Source organism: Macrotis lagotis, chromosome 7 (assembly GCF_037893015.1).
Source record: "Macrotis lagotis isolate mMagLag1 chromosome 7, bilby.v1.9.chrom.fasta, whole genome shotgun sequence".
In the NCBI taxonomy this organism is placed as follows: domain Eukaryota; kingdom Metazoa; phylum Chordata; class Mammalia; order Peramelemorphia; family Peramelidae; genus Macrotis; species Macrotis lagotis.
Genome location: NC_133664.1, coordinates 44,367,793 through 44,387,718, shown reverse-complemented (window position 1 = coordinate 44,387,718; position 19,926 = coordinate 44,367,793). Strand labels below are relative to the sequence as shown.

Sequence of the window (19,926 nt, the reverse complement as noted above, 5' to 3'; positions counted from 1 at the left end):
TGCTCAACCAGATACCACCTTAGTTCTTCCTCTGAAAACCTTTCACCTAGATCACTACAATAGTTTCCCAATTGACCCACTTTCCTTAGTCTGTGCCTTCTCCATTCATCCTGGTGCCAGTGTTTTTCCTGAAGCAAATATCTGACTAGATGATTCCCTTATCCAATTTCTTGAGCTTTCTGTGTCTTCTAGGATAAGAAACTAAGGCCTCTCCTGGCCTCAACCTATTTTTTCAGCCTCATTGACTATTTATTCCCTCTCTTTGCTCTGTGATCAACCAAACTGATATGCCTTGTTTCATACACAATACCTTTCTCCCTAAGCCTGGAATCCATTCTCTCATCACTTCCGCTTTGAGTCCCCCTTTATCTCAAGACATTGGCCACATATCATCTGCTGCTTAAAATCTTGCCTGGTCTCCACTGCTGCTAGTTCCTTCCCTTCTAAACTGCCTTATACTTAATTCATTTGCACTTCTTTATATTTACTCCCTTCATCTATGTATTTATTTATTTATTTATTTATTTATTTATTTATTTATTCATAATTTATTTATTTGTTTTCTTTACCTATATATGTATCTTTTGTGTTGTCACACATAAACTTCACATTTGTATGATGCCTACCCTTTGTATTCCAAGCCTGTAATAGTGCCCTGGTATTTAATAATGTTTACTGATGATTAGTGGCTAAGGGTATATGGTTGGTACCTGTGCCAGTTATACTGACTGATAGGGATTGGGGAATAAACAGGGGAAGGGGAGGCAGGCCCAGGAGTCTGTTAGCATGGGGGAGATAGAATACTGAACAGTCCGAATTTATAATGTGGCAGAAGTTGTTGAATTCTGCTCATACATCTCTACAGACCTCCATTTCAGATGGGTCAGAGCCAGATGTAATGATGAAACTGAAGGTGGGGCTTGGGATGTTGGTGGTGAAGTACAATCTCAACCTTCATTGCTTAAAGCTTTAGTTTTGGTGAGAAGAGAATACCACATGAAAACAATCTAACATGTCACTCTATCATTTTTCCCTTACAGATGTATTTGCATTTCATTCTAGAATGTGGAGCCTATCCTAGCTCTCTTTTTAAATTAGCTCAGAAAAGAAAAGGCAAATTGTGTAGAGTGAATCATCCTTTATATGTAAAGGCTAGAAAAAAATCTAATAATACATTTTGTTTACTTTTTTTTCTCTCTTCAGGCAGTTACTCTCTTAACTGAACTAATTAGGGAAAACTTCAGGAACAGCAAATTAAAACAGTGCCTTTTACCGACCCTTGGGGAACTCATCTACCTTGTAGCTAGTCAGGTAAGAATGTCTAATTCACTTTATAATTCTGGGTAAAATGTCCTGAATTTTTTTTTCAGCAAAGAAATTACTCTATAATTTACTTACTTAATTACTCTATAAAAAAAGTTTTGGCTTTGTGCCCTTAGAGCATGCCTAAGGAGCTTCACTGGGAAGGCTACCCTTCAAGACACAGACTGATTGAGAGACTCTAGTACTGATACTTCAAAGCATGGGACATTCTCAGGTCAAACCAATGGACTCAAAGTCTCTAGGTGCTGCCATCTTTAATTTCCTTGTGGGAGAGAAGACATTTCTAATATATACTCTCTGCCTCAGGGGACTGGTACCTATTTAACATGAATCCTGATATGCTTTGGTGTTGTTTTTGTTTATATTATTGTAGTTGTATGATTTCTAGTTCTGCCAGAATTTTCATTACAAACCTCCTGAGGTTGCTCTGGATTTACCACATTTATTATTTCATATAATTTCTTAATATTTATCATTTCTTTATAATATTTCATTTTATTCCTAGATTATTTCACTCATTTTCTAATCACTGGGCACCTACTTTGTTTTCAAATTTCTCCTGCCACAGAGAATGCTGGTCTTTGTGTCTTAGGCCCAGAAGAGAGATTAATAAGACAAAGGATACAAATGTGCATTCTAACTTTTCTCACTGTACTACTAAATTGTTTTCCAATTTGCTTTAACCAATTATTGTCTCTACCAACTGTGTTCTCTCTGATCCTTTTACATTTTTCTTCTTTTATGATTAGGATATGAAACATCAAAATTGGTTTAATTTGCATTTTCTTTATCATTAGAATCATAGCACATTTAAAATTAAAAAAATTTTTTTTATTGTATTTCTTCCTTAGAAGTGTTCTTGGAAAACGATTTGTTTGTACTGTATTTTCCCTAAAATAAGATTGGGTCTTATGTTAATTTTTACTCCAAAATAATTAGAACTTATTTTCAGGGGATATCTTATTTTTTCATGTTCAGAAATCTGCATTTATTTAAATACAGTCATGTCATCTTTTTCTGGAACATCATCATAAGTCTCCAATACCTGAATTCCAATCTGACTCTCTTGTACCTTCATTTTCTGTAGAACCATTGGTCCCAATTTCTCATGTCCAACCCTAGAGCTCTCCTTCAATAATGTTTGTTGATGATCAGTGTCTAGAACACTTCTTGTCCATGCTCGTGGTGCTTTGGGAGCCTAGTGGTCAGTATTCCAACCCACTGCAGACTCAGCCTCACAAATTGTCCAGGCTGATTTCTCGCCAGTCTATTTACAATGTAGTCATTGATTTTCATGCACAAATGGTCCTTCAATGGCTGTTTGTTTTTTTGTTTTGTTTTGTTTTTTTGCATTATCCGGAATCTGGAGGTAGGCATCTTTATCTGCTCTAGTCTCTCTGCAAGGAAGTTCTTCACGTTTTTAGCTCAGTGAGTTCTAACTGACTCCCAGACCAGTAGACCCTTTTGGCCACCTCACAAAATAAATGGCAGCTTTCAGTCAACCCATTTCTTTAAACTCCTTGTGGACACCAGGCATTTTTGGTTTCAAGAAAATAAATGCCTGAAACATATTCAATCTTATCTTTCTTGTTCTTAGTGATGATGGTGGGGCTTTCTTTCCCCCCAGACATTATCTAGTGTGCAACTTATTCATGCATTGTCTGTACTCCAATTGGTCTTCAACAATAAGTTTCGAGTTTATGTGTTTACCCAGGCATTTACAAAAATTTAATTATAATTTATATTATCAATTATTTTAAGTATTAAAGTTAATAATACAATTTATTTATATTTAATTATATCTTATTATTTTGTAATTCATTATGTCTATTGTGTGTTGCAGTGGATGCATTAAATGTGTCTATCTGATGCTCTTAACTGGGGCTTATTTTGGGGGGGGTAGGGCTTATATTATGAGCATCCTGAAAAATCATGCTAGAGCTTTCTATGTATGCTTTGACCAGTTATTAGAAAATGACCCTTAATTGTTGATTTGTGTATCAAGTTTTTGCTCAACTGTCAGATTTTTATCACATATTTGTAGTAAGGATTGTTCACAGTCAACAGTTTTATCATAATGTTCCAATTAAATTCATTTTGTAAAAAACCAGTTATTTAATTTTATGTAATCAAAATTTTTGTTTTATCAAACTCTTCAGTTCCTTGTTTGGTTATGAACTACCCTTCTGATTCAAGTTGTCTCTGGTTGTGAAAGGAACCATTATATGTTAACTTTACATTTAGGTCCTTTATTTAATTGTCAGTTACTAGATTATATGGTGAAAGGAATCTGATCTAAAGACATGGTTTCTTATTAAAGAGAAAAAAGAAAATTTTGATCAAATAAAATTGAATGCCTTTTTTACAAAGTCAGTATAATTTAAACAATAAGAAACTGAACAATTCTTATTACAAACATCTCAGATAAAAATCTAATAATAGACCAATAAAGGAATTTGACAAAGGATATATAATTAATAGCCATTTCTCATTAGATATTTGGTTAATGGTTATAGTTTAAGCTTGAATAGCTTTAATAGCTTAAAACTGGTGTGAGACTTTGGGGACATTCTATATATTTTCTTACACACTGTTTGTTCTCTTAGAATGTTCCTGAGCATTTTTTTTTTATCAAAGGGAGGGAGATCTTTATTATCTGTACTTTTGTTTATTAAACACTAGTCCGCTATATTGTTTCCTTTGAGGCTTTGCTTTTCTAGTCTACTCTGACAATTGCCTTTCCAAATAGTTTACTATTATTACTTTATGATATATTTTTGACTTAGGAAAGCTAAGTCTCATTCATTTTTACCCCTTCCTTGTCTTCTTCCTTAACAAGCCACAACTTTTGTTCTTTTCAATGTCTGTTTTTTTTAGTTCTATAAAATTTGAATGTTTTTATCCTTAACCCTTTCAGTGTGGGAGTATGTTATGTTGATAAAATACACATTTTCTATAAATTTTATTTGTTTTTTTAGTGGTTTTGGGCTCAATTATCAGGTAGATAGGAAAAAGCTCACATAAACTGCAACTGCAATTAATCCTTTGTGAAATTTGTATTTTGGTTCAAATTTGGCACAAAATATTCAGCACTGGGATGAAAGGGAAAAAAATTTCAGCACCAAGAGAGTAAATCTCGAAAATAAGATTACATAGCATCATTTTTGTCATGTTAGCATGATCCAATCATGAATGATGAATAGAATGTACAAATACTTCTGGTAGGGAGGCAGCATGGCACAAGAGAAAGAACCCTATAATTGGAGCTAGAATTCTCCTTTTCTGCTTGGTACCTGAATTTTCATGGATAAATGGGTGTGCTTGGTAGAGAGTCAGGCCTAGGAGAATTCCCTTCAAATCTGGCCTCAGAAGTAGACTAGTGGGGTGGCCCCGGGCAAATCATTGAACCCCCCCCCCCCCCCCGCCCATCTGAAAATGGAGATGTTGTGAGGATCAAATAAGTTACTTAATGTAAAACACATAATAGGTGTTCTAAAAATGCCATTTTTCTTTTTCTTTTTATCCCTCCTCCCCCTCCTCTTCCTCCTCCTTTTTCCACTTCTTCTTCCTCCTCCTTGTTCTCTTTTTCCTCCTCTTCCTCCTCCTTGTCATCATCTTCTTCCTCTTTTATCTGAGCAAAATGAGGGGTTTATCTTAATGAATTCTAATGTGTTTTCTGACTTAGTCTATGAAGTGATGAACTCTCCATGCAAGTTAACAACTATCTATTAAACACCTAATTATTACAGATACCAGACATTGTACAAAGTGCCAGGAATATGAAGATGATGATGATGATGATGATGAAATTTAGTCCTTGGGGAAAATAAAATATATAACCTGATAAATGGAAAACATATGAATGGTAATTGAAATTTGATTTCAAGGGAGCCTTGTGTTCTAGTTGGCCCTGGAGTTGAACCTTGAGCCAACTCAAGATTCCAGGAGGGGGAGATGAGTTCATCTTACACTTCAGGCAGGAGAACACCTGTGCAAAGGTGTGGAGGTAGGAGACAGCAGGCACTGAATAAGAGAGAATAATGTGCAATCATTCTGGAAGGATCAGTGGAGTCAGATTGTTAAGGGTTTTAATTCCAGACAATGACATTTGTATTTCATCTGTATGATGAGAGAACCACGATAGCTTCTTGTAGAAGAGTGACATGATCAGACCTATAGTTTAGGAGGATGGGTGGAGACAGGAGAATATGGAAGCAGAAGATCAGGTTGGGGTAGCCCTGGAATTCTTAGGACTTCAGTCCTGGGTGATTGCTGAGATATGCGGAAGCTAAATTATTCTCCCAGGGTCTCAGAGCCAGGTAGTGTCAGACACCACTTTGGACAGGTTTATCCGATTCCAAACTCAGCACCTTCTCTTCTGTAGCATGGGTGCCTTTAAATGATAAAGTTGCTTTCCACATCATATCATCCTTCATTCCTGTAAGGAGTATTTTGTAATTCTATTTCTGCTATTCTTGAATGCGTTAGGTTGTGTGGTAGGGTAATTCTCAGGTATTGACTACGATTTGCAGTTCTTACATTAGAGTTTTGACTGCTACATCACTGTTTTGCTTAAGGGCAATTCTCTCCTCTAAAGTTTTTTTTTTTATTTTTCCCCCACATGCACTGCTATTAAGTTACAATTCTGACATATGGCCTGTGATCTCTTAGCCCTACTGAATCTGATATTATTATTATACTTGTATTCTAACTCTGTTGAGATTTTTAGGAATTTTGATTCTATCATTGGCATAGAGGGAAAATTTACCTATAGATGAATGACTTTACTTCATTTAAAGAGTAGTGTGCTTATTGTTTCAATCTCCCACATGTCTTAAGACTATCTTAACCATATTGTTTTACCCTTTGCAGTTTGAAAATCTTTTTACTTTTGTAGAAGAAATGGAGGCAGTATGATAATTTCTTTCTTCCATTTGGTTTTGCTTTTGCTCTGTTTTTATATATGCTCTTTCATTAAGCTGTAGACTATAGGTTTATTCTTCCTTCATTATCTTTTTCACAATATACATACCTAAAAGATCTCAAAACAAAAATCTTTTTTCAAAAACTTTTGCTTGTTTTGGGTTTTAGATTCTCTGTTACTAAGGTATAGATAGTATCATCATGACACTGACCATTTGCTCCCATTTCTTACTTTTGTACCCAACCTTTAAAGACTTGAAATCTTGAGAAACCTTGCTTTATATCTCCATTGTCTCCATAGATTCACCCACCTTTTTTTTTTATTCCTTATAATATTTTCTTTGGTGCTTGTTTAAGTGACAGTTAAATTAAATAAAGAGATGTCTCTCTTCATGTAGACGATATGGACATTACTGTATTTAATATAGGCAGGATTGAGCACAGACAGCTACCATCTTGTATTTTGGAGAAAATGTCCACAGACCTTGCAGTAAGAACAATGCTGCTATGTTACTGCATGACCACGTGGTGGCACTGTGCTAAAGAGTCGGAAAAACAAAACTGCTTGCCTCACTGGCACAGGCAACAGCCTTGATTTGCTTAGACAATCGATGTGTGCAGTTCTCTGACAATCTGCGTTAATTCTGACTCGGAGTCAGTGACTGCACTTGTGTGTGTGGGTGCAACCCACCTGGCAGTCTGACACGGGGCCTTCCCTGACTGGGGCAGGTTGGCACAGCCCAACCTTTGTTCACTGAGGATGTAGGGATGGATGTAGGGATGGATGCAGAGAAGGATGCAGGGACGGATGTGGGAACAGATGCAGGGACGTATGTGGGAACGGATGCAGGGACGGATGTGGGTCAAAATGCAGGATGGATGCAGGGAAGGATACAGAGGAGCCCACCTGGCCTGTCCTTGGGGCATGCTTGAGACTCATCTAGCTGGCCATGTGGAGCTTCAGTGGACAGACAACATCCCTTCAGAGGGAAAAAAACCGGATCCCACCAGAAGAGAGTTTAACATTATATTTATGAAATTTCGTGAAAATTATTGGTTAATTAAACCTATTAGTTATTTAAGAAATACTATAATTATATATGTCTTGTGACTTCCATTTGCTCCGTGAAGGCAGGGATTATTTTCCCTACTTGTGTTTATATCCCTATCAAGTACCTAATAAATGTCCCTTTATTCATTCATTCATTCTTGCCCCTTTGATCTTTAATCTTTGCTCTTTTCTTCCTCAGGAGTGCCATTCACTTTTAAATTCTCAGGTAATATTGAGTATTAAGTCTTTCAAATATAAAAATGATGCTTGATAGAATTTTATGGACTCTGATGCTGAATCTGTTTTAATAAATACCTTTGTAGACTCAATAATCATCATGATAAAACAATTACCAGCATATCTATTACTTTTATTGAAGCTTTGTTTATCATATACTTGGGATCTTAAACAATGGGGGAGGGGGAATGAGCATTTCACAGCAGAAGAAAAAAAGATTAATATGGTATTGTGAATTTTCATTTCATTCTGCTTGCTTTTTTAAAAATACATAAGTTTTAACATGTAACTTTCAAAACTGCCCTGCTTGATTGTATTTACTTCTAAATTTTCTTTTGTGTTCTTCTGCACATTAAAATTTTTTTCAATGTGCATGTATAATGTATATGTGCTTATGTAAATATATATGCATCATTATGGAAAATTCTTTTCTCGTCCTACCTTTAAAATCAGAGGATGAGAAAGACTCTTGAAACAAATAAGTGTAGCATTGAAAATAAAATCCCCAATGATGCCATTTAAAAATTTAAGTCTTTTCCTTCACCCACACCAATTGGTTCTAGAAGAGATGGTAAGTTAGGAATGGGTTTTTTTGCACAACATCCCCTCACTTTAATCCAAATTACCTACATTTCATGACATCACTTCCTTGATGTCATTGGCTTCTTCAAGATCAAAGAACAGTCTATTGATTAATCACCCTGTCAGGAGATGGATAGCATGTTTGATCCTAGGCCCTCTGGAGGTGTGATTGGTCATAGCATTCATTGATCTGAAGTTTTAAGTCTTCCAAAGTTAGCCGACTTTAGTGTTTTATTGTCCTTATATAAATTGTCTTCTTGATTTTCTTTGCCTCCATCTGTATAATTTTATATTATTTATACACATAATTTAATAGGATTCTCTTTCATCATTTCTTGTGGTGTAATAATATCCTAGTATGTTCATACATTTCCTAAGTAATTGGCACCTTTTTAGTTTTCCATTCTTTTCTTTTTTGTTTTTTCATTCCCTCTTTAAGGTCAGGAAGTTTGTTTTGACTGCAACTATTCCTCCCTGGTATTATCCTTTCTCTTTAACCATTTCTCCCTACCCCCATTTTTGTCCATGTCAGGTTTTATGTATTTTAAATTGTATGACTTGTGTATGTGAGAGTATATGTGTATATTAACTGTCATTTTTGCAGTTCAAATAAGAGTGAGGTTCATCTGAAGCCCCACTTCCTTTACGATGTGCATATCTTATCACATACCTCAATTATAAGACATAGTAGGTTTTCTCTCCCTCTTCTTTCTGTTTTCCTTTCTTTCTCTTTCCCTCTTAAAACCCTTAGAACAGAAACAAACCACCTCTATGATCTAGTTTGTTTTTTGGTTTAATTCCTTCAATGCCATTTGAAGATATGAAGTTTCTAAATAGACTTGTTTCTTTTCCATCTGTTAAAATGATAATGATAGGCCCCTCTCTCCCACCATGAGAGAGGTGTGCCATTTTGTTAAGATTTCTTAATGCAAACCGTTTTAATCACTTTGGACTTAGAGTTATTTATAACAATTTGGGGGCTTGTCTCGAGATAATTAATGTAAATCTCTTTGCCTGGTATTTTTCACAAAAAAATAATGCACACAAATAGCTTGATTTCAAGCCCACTTTCTTGGTGTTTTTTGCTGGGGAAATATTGAGAAATTCCTGGGAAGATAGGTCTGGATTTGGAGCCCCAGATTTGGAGCTGAGAGTGATTAAAATGTCTGGGAGTAGAACCAAGGCAAAGGGATAATTTCCAGGGTGGCATTGATGACCAGAACCAACTGGCTGAGAAGTCTTCCAGGTGGAAGATCTATCCTCAAGGATAGGCCAGAGGATGATAGGGTGCTCCAAAGGAGGGGAATTTGGGTTCCCATTCCAGGAATTTCCCCAAAATCTTAAAAGGGGAAGGTTGCCTCCATATTTGAGGGGCAAGGGAGCCATGTAACTAGAAGCCAATGAAGCCAGAAGGAAGGAAGATGATTGGATCCAGTGCTGTGTGAGTGAGTTTGAATGTTCCCTCGGAGTGTATGTATTTGTTCTATGTCTTCTCTTGTATAAATGTCTCTTTTAGGCATTTCTGGGTCTGAGGACCTAGCTTAAGTTTTAAACTGGGAGAATTGGGAATTAGATGGAGGAATTTCAGAAGGTGGGGAGAAGGAAGTAGGTGTGCAGCGGCCCCATGTAGAGATTAGCCCCTCCCTCACTGAGCCAGTGGTAGTTGTGCTGGTATGTAGTGAAAGAGAAAAGGGAAGGGGGGATTCTTCTTTTTTTTTAATATATTTTTATTTTTTTATTTTAGAAAGATTTTATTTATTTTGGGTTTTACAATTTTTCCCCCAATCTTGCTTCCCTACCCCTGCCCCCCACAGAGGGCAGTGTGTTAGTCTTTACATCATTCCCATAATATGCATTGATCTAAGTTGAATGTGATGAGAGAGAAATCATGTCCTTAAGGAAGAAACATATAGTATGAGACATAGCAGAATTACATAATAAGACAATTTTTAAAAAAATTAAAGGTACATAGAGTCTTTGGACTTTGTTCAAACTCCACAATTCTTTTTCAGGATAAAGATGGCCTTCTCCATCTCAGATATCCCCAAATTGCGCCTGATTGTTGCCCTGTTGGTATGAGCAAGTCCATTAAGGTTGATCATCACTCCCATGTTGCTGTTAGGGTATACAATGTTCTTCTGGTTCTGCTCATATCACTCAACATCAGTTCATGAAAATCCTTCCAGGCTTCCATGAATTTCCATTCCTCCTGGTTTCTAATACAGTAATAGTGTCCCATCACATACATATACCACAGTTTGTTAAGCCATTCCTCAATTGATGGAATTGCTTAGTTTCCTAAGCGGTTAGGAAACTGTTCAGTTTCCATTTCTTTGCCACCACAAACAGGGCTGCTGTGAACATTTTTGTACAGGTGATGTTTTTACCCTTTTTTCATCATCTCTTCAGGGTATAGACCCAGTAGTGGTATTGCTGGATCAAAGGGTATGTACATTTTTGTTGCCCTTTGGGCATAATTCCACATTGCTCTTCGGAAAGGTTGGATGAGTTCACAGCTCTACCAACAATGTATTAGTGTCCCAGATTTCCCACATCCCTTCCAACATTGGTCATTGTCCTTTCTCATCATGTTGACCAGTCTGAGAGGTATGAGGTGGTACCTCAGAGATGTTTTAATTTGCAATTCCCTTAATAATTGGTGATTTAGAGCAATTTTTCATATGACTATGAATTGCTTTGATTTCCTCATCTGTAATTTGCATTTGCATATCCTTTGACCATGTTTTTGAAAATTTGACTCAGTTCTCTATACATTTTAGAGATGAGTCTTTTGTCAGAAACACTAGTCGTAAAAATCGTTTCCCAACTTACTACATTTCTTTTTATCTTGGTTACAGTGGTTTTATCTGTGCAAAAGCTTTTTAATTTAATGTAATCAAAATTATCTAGTTTATTTTTAATGGTGTTCTCCATATCTTCCTTGGTTATATATTGCTTTCCCTTTCCAATAGTGTTCCATGACATACATATACCACAGTTTGCTAAGCCATTCTCCAATTGAAGGACATTTACTTAATTTCCAATTCTTTGCCACCCCAAACAGGGCTGCTATGAATATTTTTGTACAAGTGATGTTTTTACCCTTTTTCATCATCTTTTCAGGGTATAGACCCAGTAGTGGTATTGCTGGATCAAAGGATATATACATTTTTGTTGCCCTTTGGGCATAATTCCAAATTGCTCTTCAGAAATGTTGGATGAGTTCACAGCTCCACCAACAATGTATTAGTGTCCCAGATTTCCCACATCCCTTCCAATATCGGTCATTGTCCTTTCTAGTGATATTGACCAGTCTGAGAGGTGTGAGGTAGTACCTCAGAAATGCTTTAATTTGCATTTCTCCAATAAGTAGTGAGGTAGAGCAGTCTTTCATATGACTATGGATCGCTTTGATCTCCTCATCTGTAAATTGCCTTTGCATATCCTTTGACCATTTGTCAATTGTAGAATGGCGTTTTTTTAAAAATTTGACTCCATTCTCTGTACATTTTAGAAATGAGTCCTTTGTCAGAAACACTAGTCATAAAGATTGTTTTCCAATTTACTACATTTCTTTTGATCTTGGTTACAGTGGTTTTCTTCTGTGAAAAAGCCTTTTAATTTAAAGTAATCAAAATCATCCAGTTTGCTTTAATGATATTCTCCATCTCTTCCTTGGTCATAAATTGCTTCCCCTTTCCATAGATCTGACAGGTAAACTGTTCCTTGATCTTCTAGTTTGCTTATAATATTGTTTTTTTATGTCTAAATCTTGTATCCGTTTTGATCTTATCTTGGTATAGGGTGTGAGGTGTTGGTCTAATCTAAGTTTCTTCCATACTAACTTCCAATTTTCCCCAACAGTTTTTATCAAATAGAGAGAGTTTTTATCCCAATAGCTGGACTCTTTTGGGTTTATCAAACAGTAGATTATTATAATCATTTCCTGCTATTGTACCTAGTCTGTTCCACTGATCCACCACTCTATTTCTCAGTCAAAACTAGACAGTTTTGCTGACTTATGCTTTATAACACAATTTTAAGTCTGGTAGGGCCAAGCTATCTTCTTTTGCACTTTTTTTTCATAAAATCTCTGGAGATTCTCGACTTTTTATTTCTCCATATGAATTTACTTACAATTTTTCTAACTCATTAAAGTAATTTTTTGGAATTTTGATTGGCAGGGCACTAAGTTTAATTAGTTTAATTCTGGTAGAATTGTCATTTTTAATTATTAGCTTGGCCTATCCATGAGCAGTTGATATTTGCCCAGTTATTTAAGTCTGATTTTATTTGTGTGAGAAGTGTTTTGTAATGTTTTAAAAATGTTTCTGAGTCTGCCTTGACAGGTAGGCTCCCAAGTATTTTATATTGTCTGAAGTTACTTTGAATGGAATTTCTCTCTCTAGCTGTTTCTGCTGCATCTTGCTAGTCATATATAGAAATGTTGAGGATTTCTGAGAGTTTATTTTATAGCCTGTGATTTTGCTAAAATTGCTAATTATTTCTAGTAGTTTTTTTAGATGATTTTTTGGGATTCTCTAGGTATACTATCATGTCATCTGCAAAGAGTGAGAGTTTTGTCTTTTCCTTCCCAGTTCTAATTCCTTCGATTTCTTTTTTCTTCTTTTATTGCTGAAGCTAATATTTCTGATACAATATTGAATAGTAGTAGTGATAATGGGCATCTTTGTTTCACCCCGATCTTACTGGGAATGCCTCAAGCCTCTCCCCATTGCATATAATGCTTGTTGATGCTTTCAGATAGATACTGCTTATTATTCTAAGAGATAATCCATTTATTCCTATGCTCCCTAGTGTTTTTAGTAGGAATGGGTGCTGTATTTTGTCAAAAGCTTTTACATTATATTGATATATATATATATATATATATATATATATATATATATATATAAAATCATATGATTTCTGATAGGCTTGCTATTGATATAATTAATTATACTGAGAGTTTTCCTAATATTGAACCAACCCTGCATGGGATAAATCCTACTTGGTCAAAATGTATTATCCTAGTGATGACTTGTTGTAGTTGTTTTGCTAAGATTTTATTTAAGTATTTTGCATCTATATTCATCAGGGAAAAAGGTCTATAATTTTCTTTCTCTGTTTTAACTCTTCCTGGTTTAGTTATCAGCGCCATATTGGTGTCATAGAAAGAGTTAGGCAGAGTTCCGTGTTCACCTATTTTTCCAAATAGCTTATATAGAATTGGAACCATTGGAATGTTTGATATAATTCACTTGTGAATCCATTTGGACTTGAAGATTTTTTTTGTAGGGAATTCAATAATGGCTTGTTGAATTTCTTTTTCTGAGATAGGGTTATTTAGGCATTTAATTTCCTCTTCATTTGATCTGGGAAACTTATCTTTTTGTAAATATCTATCTATTTCACTGATTGTCAGATTTATTGGCATAGAGTTGGGCAAAACAATTCTGAAATATTACTTTAATTTCCTCCTCATTGGGTGAGTTCACCTTTTTCATTTCACTAGCAATTTTGTTTTCTTCTTCCTTTTTTTAATCAAATTGACCGGAGGTTTATCAATTTTATTGTTTTTTTTTCACAAAACCAGCTCTTGGTTTTATATATTAGTTCAGTAGTTTTCTTGCTTTGATTATATTAATTTCTCCTCTAATTTTTAGAATTTCTAATTTGTTACTTGACTGGGGATTTTTAATTTGTTCTTTCTCTAATTTTTTTAGTTGCATATTTAGTTCATTGATTTCCTCTTTCTCTAATCTATTCATATAAGCATTTAAAGTTATAATATATTCCCTTTTATTCATCCTCAGTATATCCTATAGATTTTGGGTATGTTGTTTCCTTATTGTCATTATCTAGGATAAAATAGTTAATTCTTTCTATAATTTGTTGTTTGATCCACTAATTCTTTAAAATGAGGTTATTCAGTTTCCAATTAGTTTAGAGTATATATCTCCTTGGCCCAATATTGCATATCATTTTTATTGCATTATGATCTGAGAAAGATGTATTCACTATTTCTGCCTCTGCAATTGATTATTAGGTTTTTATGCCCCAATATGTGGTCAATTTTTGTGTCAGGGCCATGTACTGCAGAAAAAAAAAGTATATTCCTTTCTATCCCCATTCATTTTCCTCCATAAGTCTATCATGTCTAGGTTTTCTAACAATCTATTTACCTCCTTAACTTCCTTCGTGCTTATTTTATAGTTAGATGTATCTGAATTTGAGAGTGGGAGGTTGAAGTGTCCCACTAGTAGAGTTTTGCTGTCTATGTCTTACTGTAACTCCTTCAAGTTCTCCTCTAAGAATTTGGATGCTATGCCATTGGGTGCATGCATAGTTAGTATTGAAATTACCTTATTGTCTATGGTACCTTTTAGGAGGATGTAGTTTCCTTCCTCACCACTTTTATAATATCTATTTTTGCAGCTGCTTTATCTTAAAGATTGCTACCCTTGCTTTTTGCACTTCAGCTGAATCAAAATATATTTTGTTCTAACCCTTTACCTTTACTCTATATGTATCTCTCTGCTTCAGTTGAGTTTCTTGTAAGCAACATATTGTAGGATTCTAGTTTTCAATCCACTCTTATATTTGCTTATTTTTTAAGGGAGAATTCATCCCATTCATATTCAAAGTTATATTTACTTACTCTTTATTGCCTTCCATGTTATCTTCCCTCTGTTTGTATTTCCCCCCTCCCTTTATCCATATTCCCCATTGTTTTGTTTCTGAATACCATTCAGTGTGTTTGCCCTCCTATATCCAATCCCCTCCCCCATTTTTGTCCCCCTTTCCCTTTGACTCTTCTTTCTTCCCTTCCTTCTGTTGATTCCCTCTTTCCTCCACCTCCCCTTCCCCCTTTAACACTTTAAAGGTAAGATAAGTTTCTTACATTAACTGAGCATGCCTATAGTAAATTTAAGCCAATCTGATGAAAGTAAAATTCAGGTGGTTCTCACCTCTTCCGTTCTCCTCTATTGCAAGAAGTCCTTTGTACCTCTTAATGTAATAAGATTTACTCCATTCAGTCCCCTCCATCCTCACATCTCTTTACTGTCCTCCCTTTTAAGGACATATTGTTTTGAAATCATTGTATCTGAGTCCCAGAAAGGTCATGAGTGTCCATTTCAGAAATGTCATGAGTGTTCATCACTTCTGGCTGTTCTCTCTATTAGAATTACAGTTACTGAGAGTTATTAGAGATTTTCTCCCAGGTAGGATATATCCAGTTTTATCTTATAAGTCATGCATATCCATCTCTTCTGGCTAATTAAATTCTCTCTAATAGAGTTACAATTCTCCAGCGTTTTTGAAGTCTTTCTTCCAGATAGGGATATTGCCAGTTTCATCTTATTTGATAACAGTTTTTCCCCCTCCCCCCTTTTTTAATTTTACCTTTTTCATGTGTCTCTTGAGTCTCCTGTTTGAAATCCAAATTTTCCATTAAACTCTGGTCTTTTCATCAGGAAAAGTTGGAAATCTCCTCTTTCATTAATTGTTCATCTTTTCCCTGGAATAGAAGGCTCAGTTTTTCTGGATATTAGATTCTTGGCTGCATTCCAAGCTCCCTTGATTTTTGGAATATTGCATTCCAGGCTCTTTGATCCTTTAATGTTAATGCTGCCAGGTCCTGTTTAATCCTTACCATGGCTCCTTGGTATTTAAATTGTTTCTTTCTGATTGATTGCAAGATTTTCTCTTTTATCTGATAGTTCTAGAATTTGGCTACAATATGTCTTGGTGTTTTCATTTTGGTATCCCTTTCTGGGGGGGGGATCAATGTAATTTTTCAATAATTATTTTGCCTTCTGATTCTATGATATCAGCACAATTTTCTATCACTAAATTCTGTAATATTAAGTCCAGGCTTTTTTCCCTCTTCAGTGTTTTCAGGAAGACCAATAATTTTTAGGTTATCTTTCTTTGATCTATTCTCAAGGTCAGTGGTTTTGCTGATAAGATGTTGAACATTTTCTTCTATTTTTTTCAGTTTTTTGATTTTGTTTAACCAGTTCTTGTTGTCTTATGAAGTCATTGGTTTCCATAGACTCCATTCTTTTTTATAGGGAAGAATTTTCTTCATTTACTGTTTGCAACTCCTTTTCCAATTGGTCAATTCTATTTTTGTAAGAGATTTCTTTTTGATCATTTGAGGTTTTGAGAGAATTATTTTCTTTTTGCATTTGTCCAATTGTATTTTCCAAGGATTTGTTTTCTTGTTGGAAGGTGTTAATTTTCTCTTGGGTTTCTTTTCCCAAATTTTCCAATTGATTTTTAAACTCTTTCCTTGTTTCTTCAAGGAAATCTTTCTGTGCTGGAGACCAAATCATATTCTCCTCAGGGTTTCTATACCTCTCTGAATTAGGATCTTTTCTTTCTGGGAATTTTTCTATGCCCCCCCCTTCTGGCCTTTCTTCATTTTCCTAAGATCTTGTGTTGGGGGAGAGACTGGTTCACAGAGGTTTGGTATTGAGATCCTTAGAGGCTTTACTCACTGAATGTACTATCTCTATCTGGCCAGTATGAGGTGCTGGAGACTTTGCTCACTGAGTGGCTGGGGGTTTTGGAGGCTTTTCTCACTGGATGTAATATCTCCTCTCCTCTAGTATGGGGTGCCCTCTCCAGCCCTTCCTGTAAATCCTAGACTATCAGTCCCACAGCCACACCTCCACTCTCTGGTTGTTTCTCAGAGAGAAGTGATCCCACTGTGAAGTGGTTTGCCCTGGGCTGATTTTAGATTAGTTCTGCTCTCGCCCCTCCCCCACTGGCTGTTGGCACTCTGCACTTACCACACCCTCGATCCCTAAATGTTTTTCTCACTACTCTTTCTGGGTTTTGTCGATAAGAATTCCATTGAGAGGTTTGTTTCATATTGTTTATGAGGGAAGATCAGGAGACCTGAGCACAGGGCCTGGCTTCTCTTCACCATCTTGGCCAGAAGTTGTGAGAAATCATATCCTTAAGGAAGAAAAATAAAGTATAAGAGATAGCAAAATTACATAATAAGATAGTTTTGTTTTGTTTTTTTCCCTAAATTAAAGGTAATAGTCTTTGTTCTTTGTTCAAACTCCATAGTTCTTTTTCTGGATACAGATGGTATTCTCTGTCACAGACAGCCCCAAATTGTGCCTGACTGCTGCACTGAAAGGATGAGCAAGTCTATCAAAGTTGATTATCACCCCATCAATGTTGATCATCACCCCTATGTTGCTGTTAGAGTGTACAATGTTCTGCTTTTGCTCATCTTGCTCGACATCAGTTCATGCAAATCCCTCTGGGCTTCCCTGAATTCCTGTCCCTCCTGGTTTCTAATAGAACAATAGTGTTCCATGACATACATATACCACAGTTTGTTAAGCAGGGGAGGGGGATTCTTAAAGAGAAAAAGCTGTGGTTTGGGGAGAGTTTAGAAGAGTTTTAAGAGAAAATGTTTAAGGGAAAGATTGAGAAGTTATTGATGGGGAAGATTTTTTATCTTTATTTGTCTCTGGGAAAGATCCCATACTTTCTCCCTGGGTTGGACATATGGTGGTCTCAATTCCATTCACCATCTTGTTAAGACTCTAGACTGAGTCCACCTGAGAGCTCCACCCATGGAGGAAGTGGGGGAATGGGCAAGAGACTTCAAGTGCTTAAGCCTTAAAGGGAAAGAGACTCCTCCACAGGTGTGATATGTGATTGGGAAAGAAAGAAAATATAAAACCAGGGATTGAAAACACGTCTACTAAAAGGAAATTGTTTAGTGAATATTTTCTTAGGCCTTAAAATGATAGTGATATATCATCACTGACTCCTTTCCAGCTACTCAAATAAATTTTCCTTTCTAGGTTTCTCTTGACTTGTTTGTAGTAAAAGTTTCTATCAAGTTTTGTCAGAAATGCTTGAAAGTCCTGAGTACATTAAACATACATTTCTCCCCTGTAGGATTATACACAACTTTTCTGGATAAGTTATTCCTGGTTGTAAACTATTGTCTCTTGTTTCTTGGAATATTATATTCCAAGTTAATTTTTATAGAAGAAACTTCTAGCTCTTATGTTTCTGAATTGAGTCCCTGGTATTTGAACTTGTTCTTATACTGTTTATAGTATTTTTCATTTGATGTGGAAACTTTTTTTTTGTTTTAGATTTTTGCAAGGCAAATGGGGTTAAGTGGCTTGCCCAAGGCCAAGCAGCTAGGTAATTATTAAGTATCTGAGACCAGATTTGAACCCAGGTACTCCTGACTCCAGGGTCGGCTTTATCCATTGTGCCACCTAGCTGCCCCATTGATGGGGAAACTTTGCATTTAACTAGAACGCTTCTGGAATTTTTCATTTTGGAGTTTCTTTAAGGAGATTTATTTGAATATTCTTTCTTTATTCTCTTGGTCTAGGAGATCTAGGTAATTTTCATTTATGATTTTGTTGAAATATAGCATCCAGGCACTTTTTTAATCTTTCAGTTTTTTTCTGATATTTCTTAGTGTCTCATATTGTTCTGTTTGGCCCATTCTAATTTTCAGGTAATCCATTATTTGGATAAAGCTTACCACTTTCTAAGCCCTGAATTCAGGGACTTGAATTTTAATCTTCCCTTGGGCACTTATGAGCTCTGTGTCCTTGGGCAAGTCACTTGGGCTGTGTGACCTTGGGCAAGTCACTTAACCTTGATTGTCTTGCATCCAGGACCATCTCCAGTTGTCTTGATTTACATCTGGCCACTGGACCCAGGTGACACTGGAAGAGTCATGGAAGAGAAAGTGAGGTGGAAATCTAATTCATGTGCTTGTCATGGCATCACTTCCCTAAAGATCATTGTCTTCAAGAATGAAGGAAAGAAACATTATTATTCTCCTTCCAGCTTTTTTCCTCCTAAGTTTTAATTTATTTATTTTTGTTCTTTGGTTCCTTTCTTCTAGGTATTCTAGGTACTTGGGCGGGGGTATCTGTTTTTTCCTTTGAGTCTCTGCTTGCATTTATTATGGAATTATGAAGTTCCTCCTTCCTTCTAGGTTAGGTTTTTGAACGTCTAGTTTGAGATGTCCAAAAGGCAATTGATAATGAAGACTGTTCTCCAAGGGAGGACCTAGGGTTAGTTAGAGTGCTGTTTGTGTGTGTGTGTGTGTGTGTGTATACACAAATGTTTTCTATATCTAGGAATCATGTACATGGTTTTGATAATTAAATACATGGTAGCTGATGAGATTCCTTAGTAAGCAAATATCATTTTTTTTTCATTTATTCATTTATCCCCAAGTGAAATTGTATAGAGGGTCAAAAAAGAGGACATAGGACAGAGTTTCTAGTTTACCCAGAATTAGTGAGTGTGGCAAGTAAGACCATCCAAACACAGATAGCTGGAGAGTAGAGACTATGAAGGAGGTGATCAACAGGAACAGAAGAACATGAGAGCAGAGAAAGCTAAGATTTATTGAGGACATACTATGTTCCAAAAATTGGGCTAAGTACTTTACAAAGGGTATTTTAGTGGATCCTTACAACAGGTTTTAGGTATAATATCCTTATTTTACAGTTGAGGAAATTGAGATAGAAGTGAAATGACTTGCCTAGGGTCACAACTAGTATCTAAGCTCTATTTGAACTCAGGGCTTCTTGATCCCAGGTCCAAGACTCTGTTTGGTCCCTGTGTCATTTAGCTGCCTCTAGATGTAGGAACTTTGTGTAGATACCTTTTTCAAAGAGTTTAGGAGAATTACAGGTATTACTCTGGGCGATGGTTGGATCAATTGAGAGGTTTTTAAGAATGGGAGAGATTGTTGGCAGTAAGGAAGTAGCCCAGGAGATAGGGAGAGGTAG

At 35.9% G+C, this 19,926-nt stretch overlaps 1 protein-coding gene across 2 annotated transcripts in view; it reads left to right on the top strand.

The window, feature by feature from the left end:
- ULK4 (unc-51 like kinase 4) overlaps positions 1 to 19,926 on the top strand; it is a 730,095-nt gene that overhangs the window by 145,594 nt on the left and 564,575 nt on the right. For both annotated transcript variants that reach the window (XM_074195881.1, XM_074195880.1), the window contains one exon: positions 1,204 to 1,311. In XM_074195881.1, the coding sequence (XP_074051982.1) occupies positions 1,204 to 1,311 (108 nt within the window). The remainder of the gene's footprint in view (positions 1 to 1,203; positions 1,312 to 19,926) is intronic.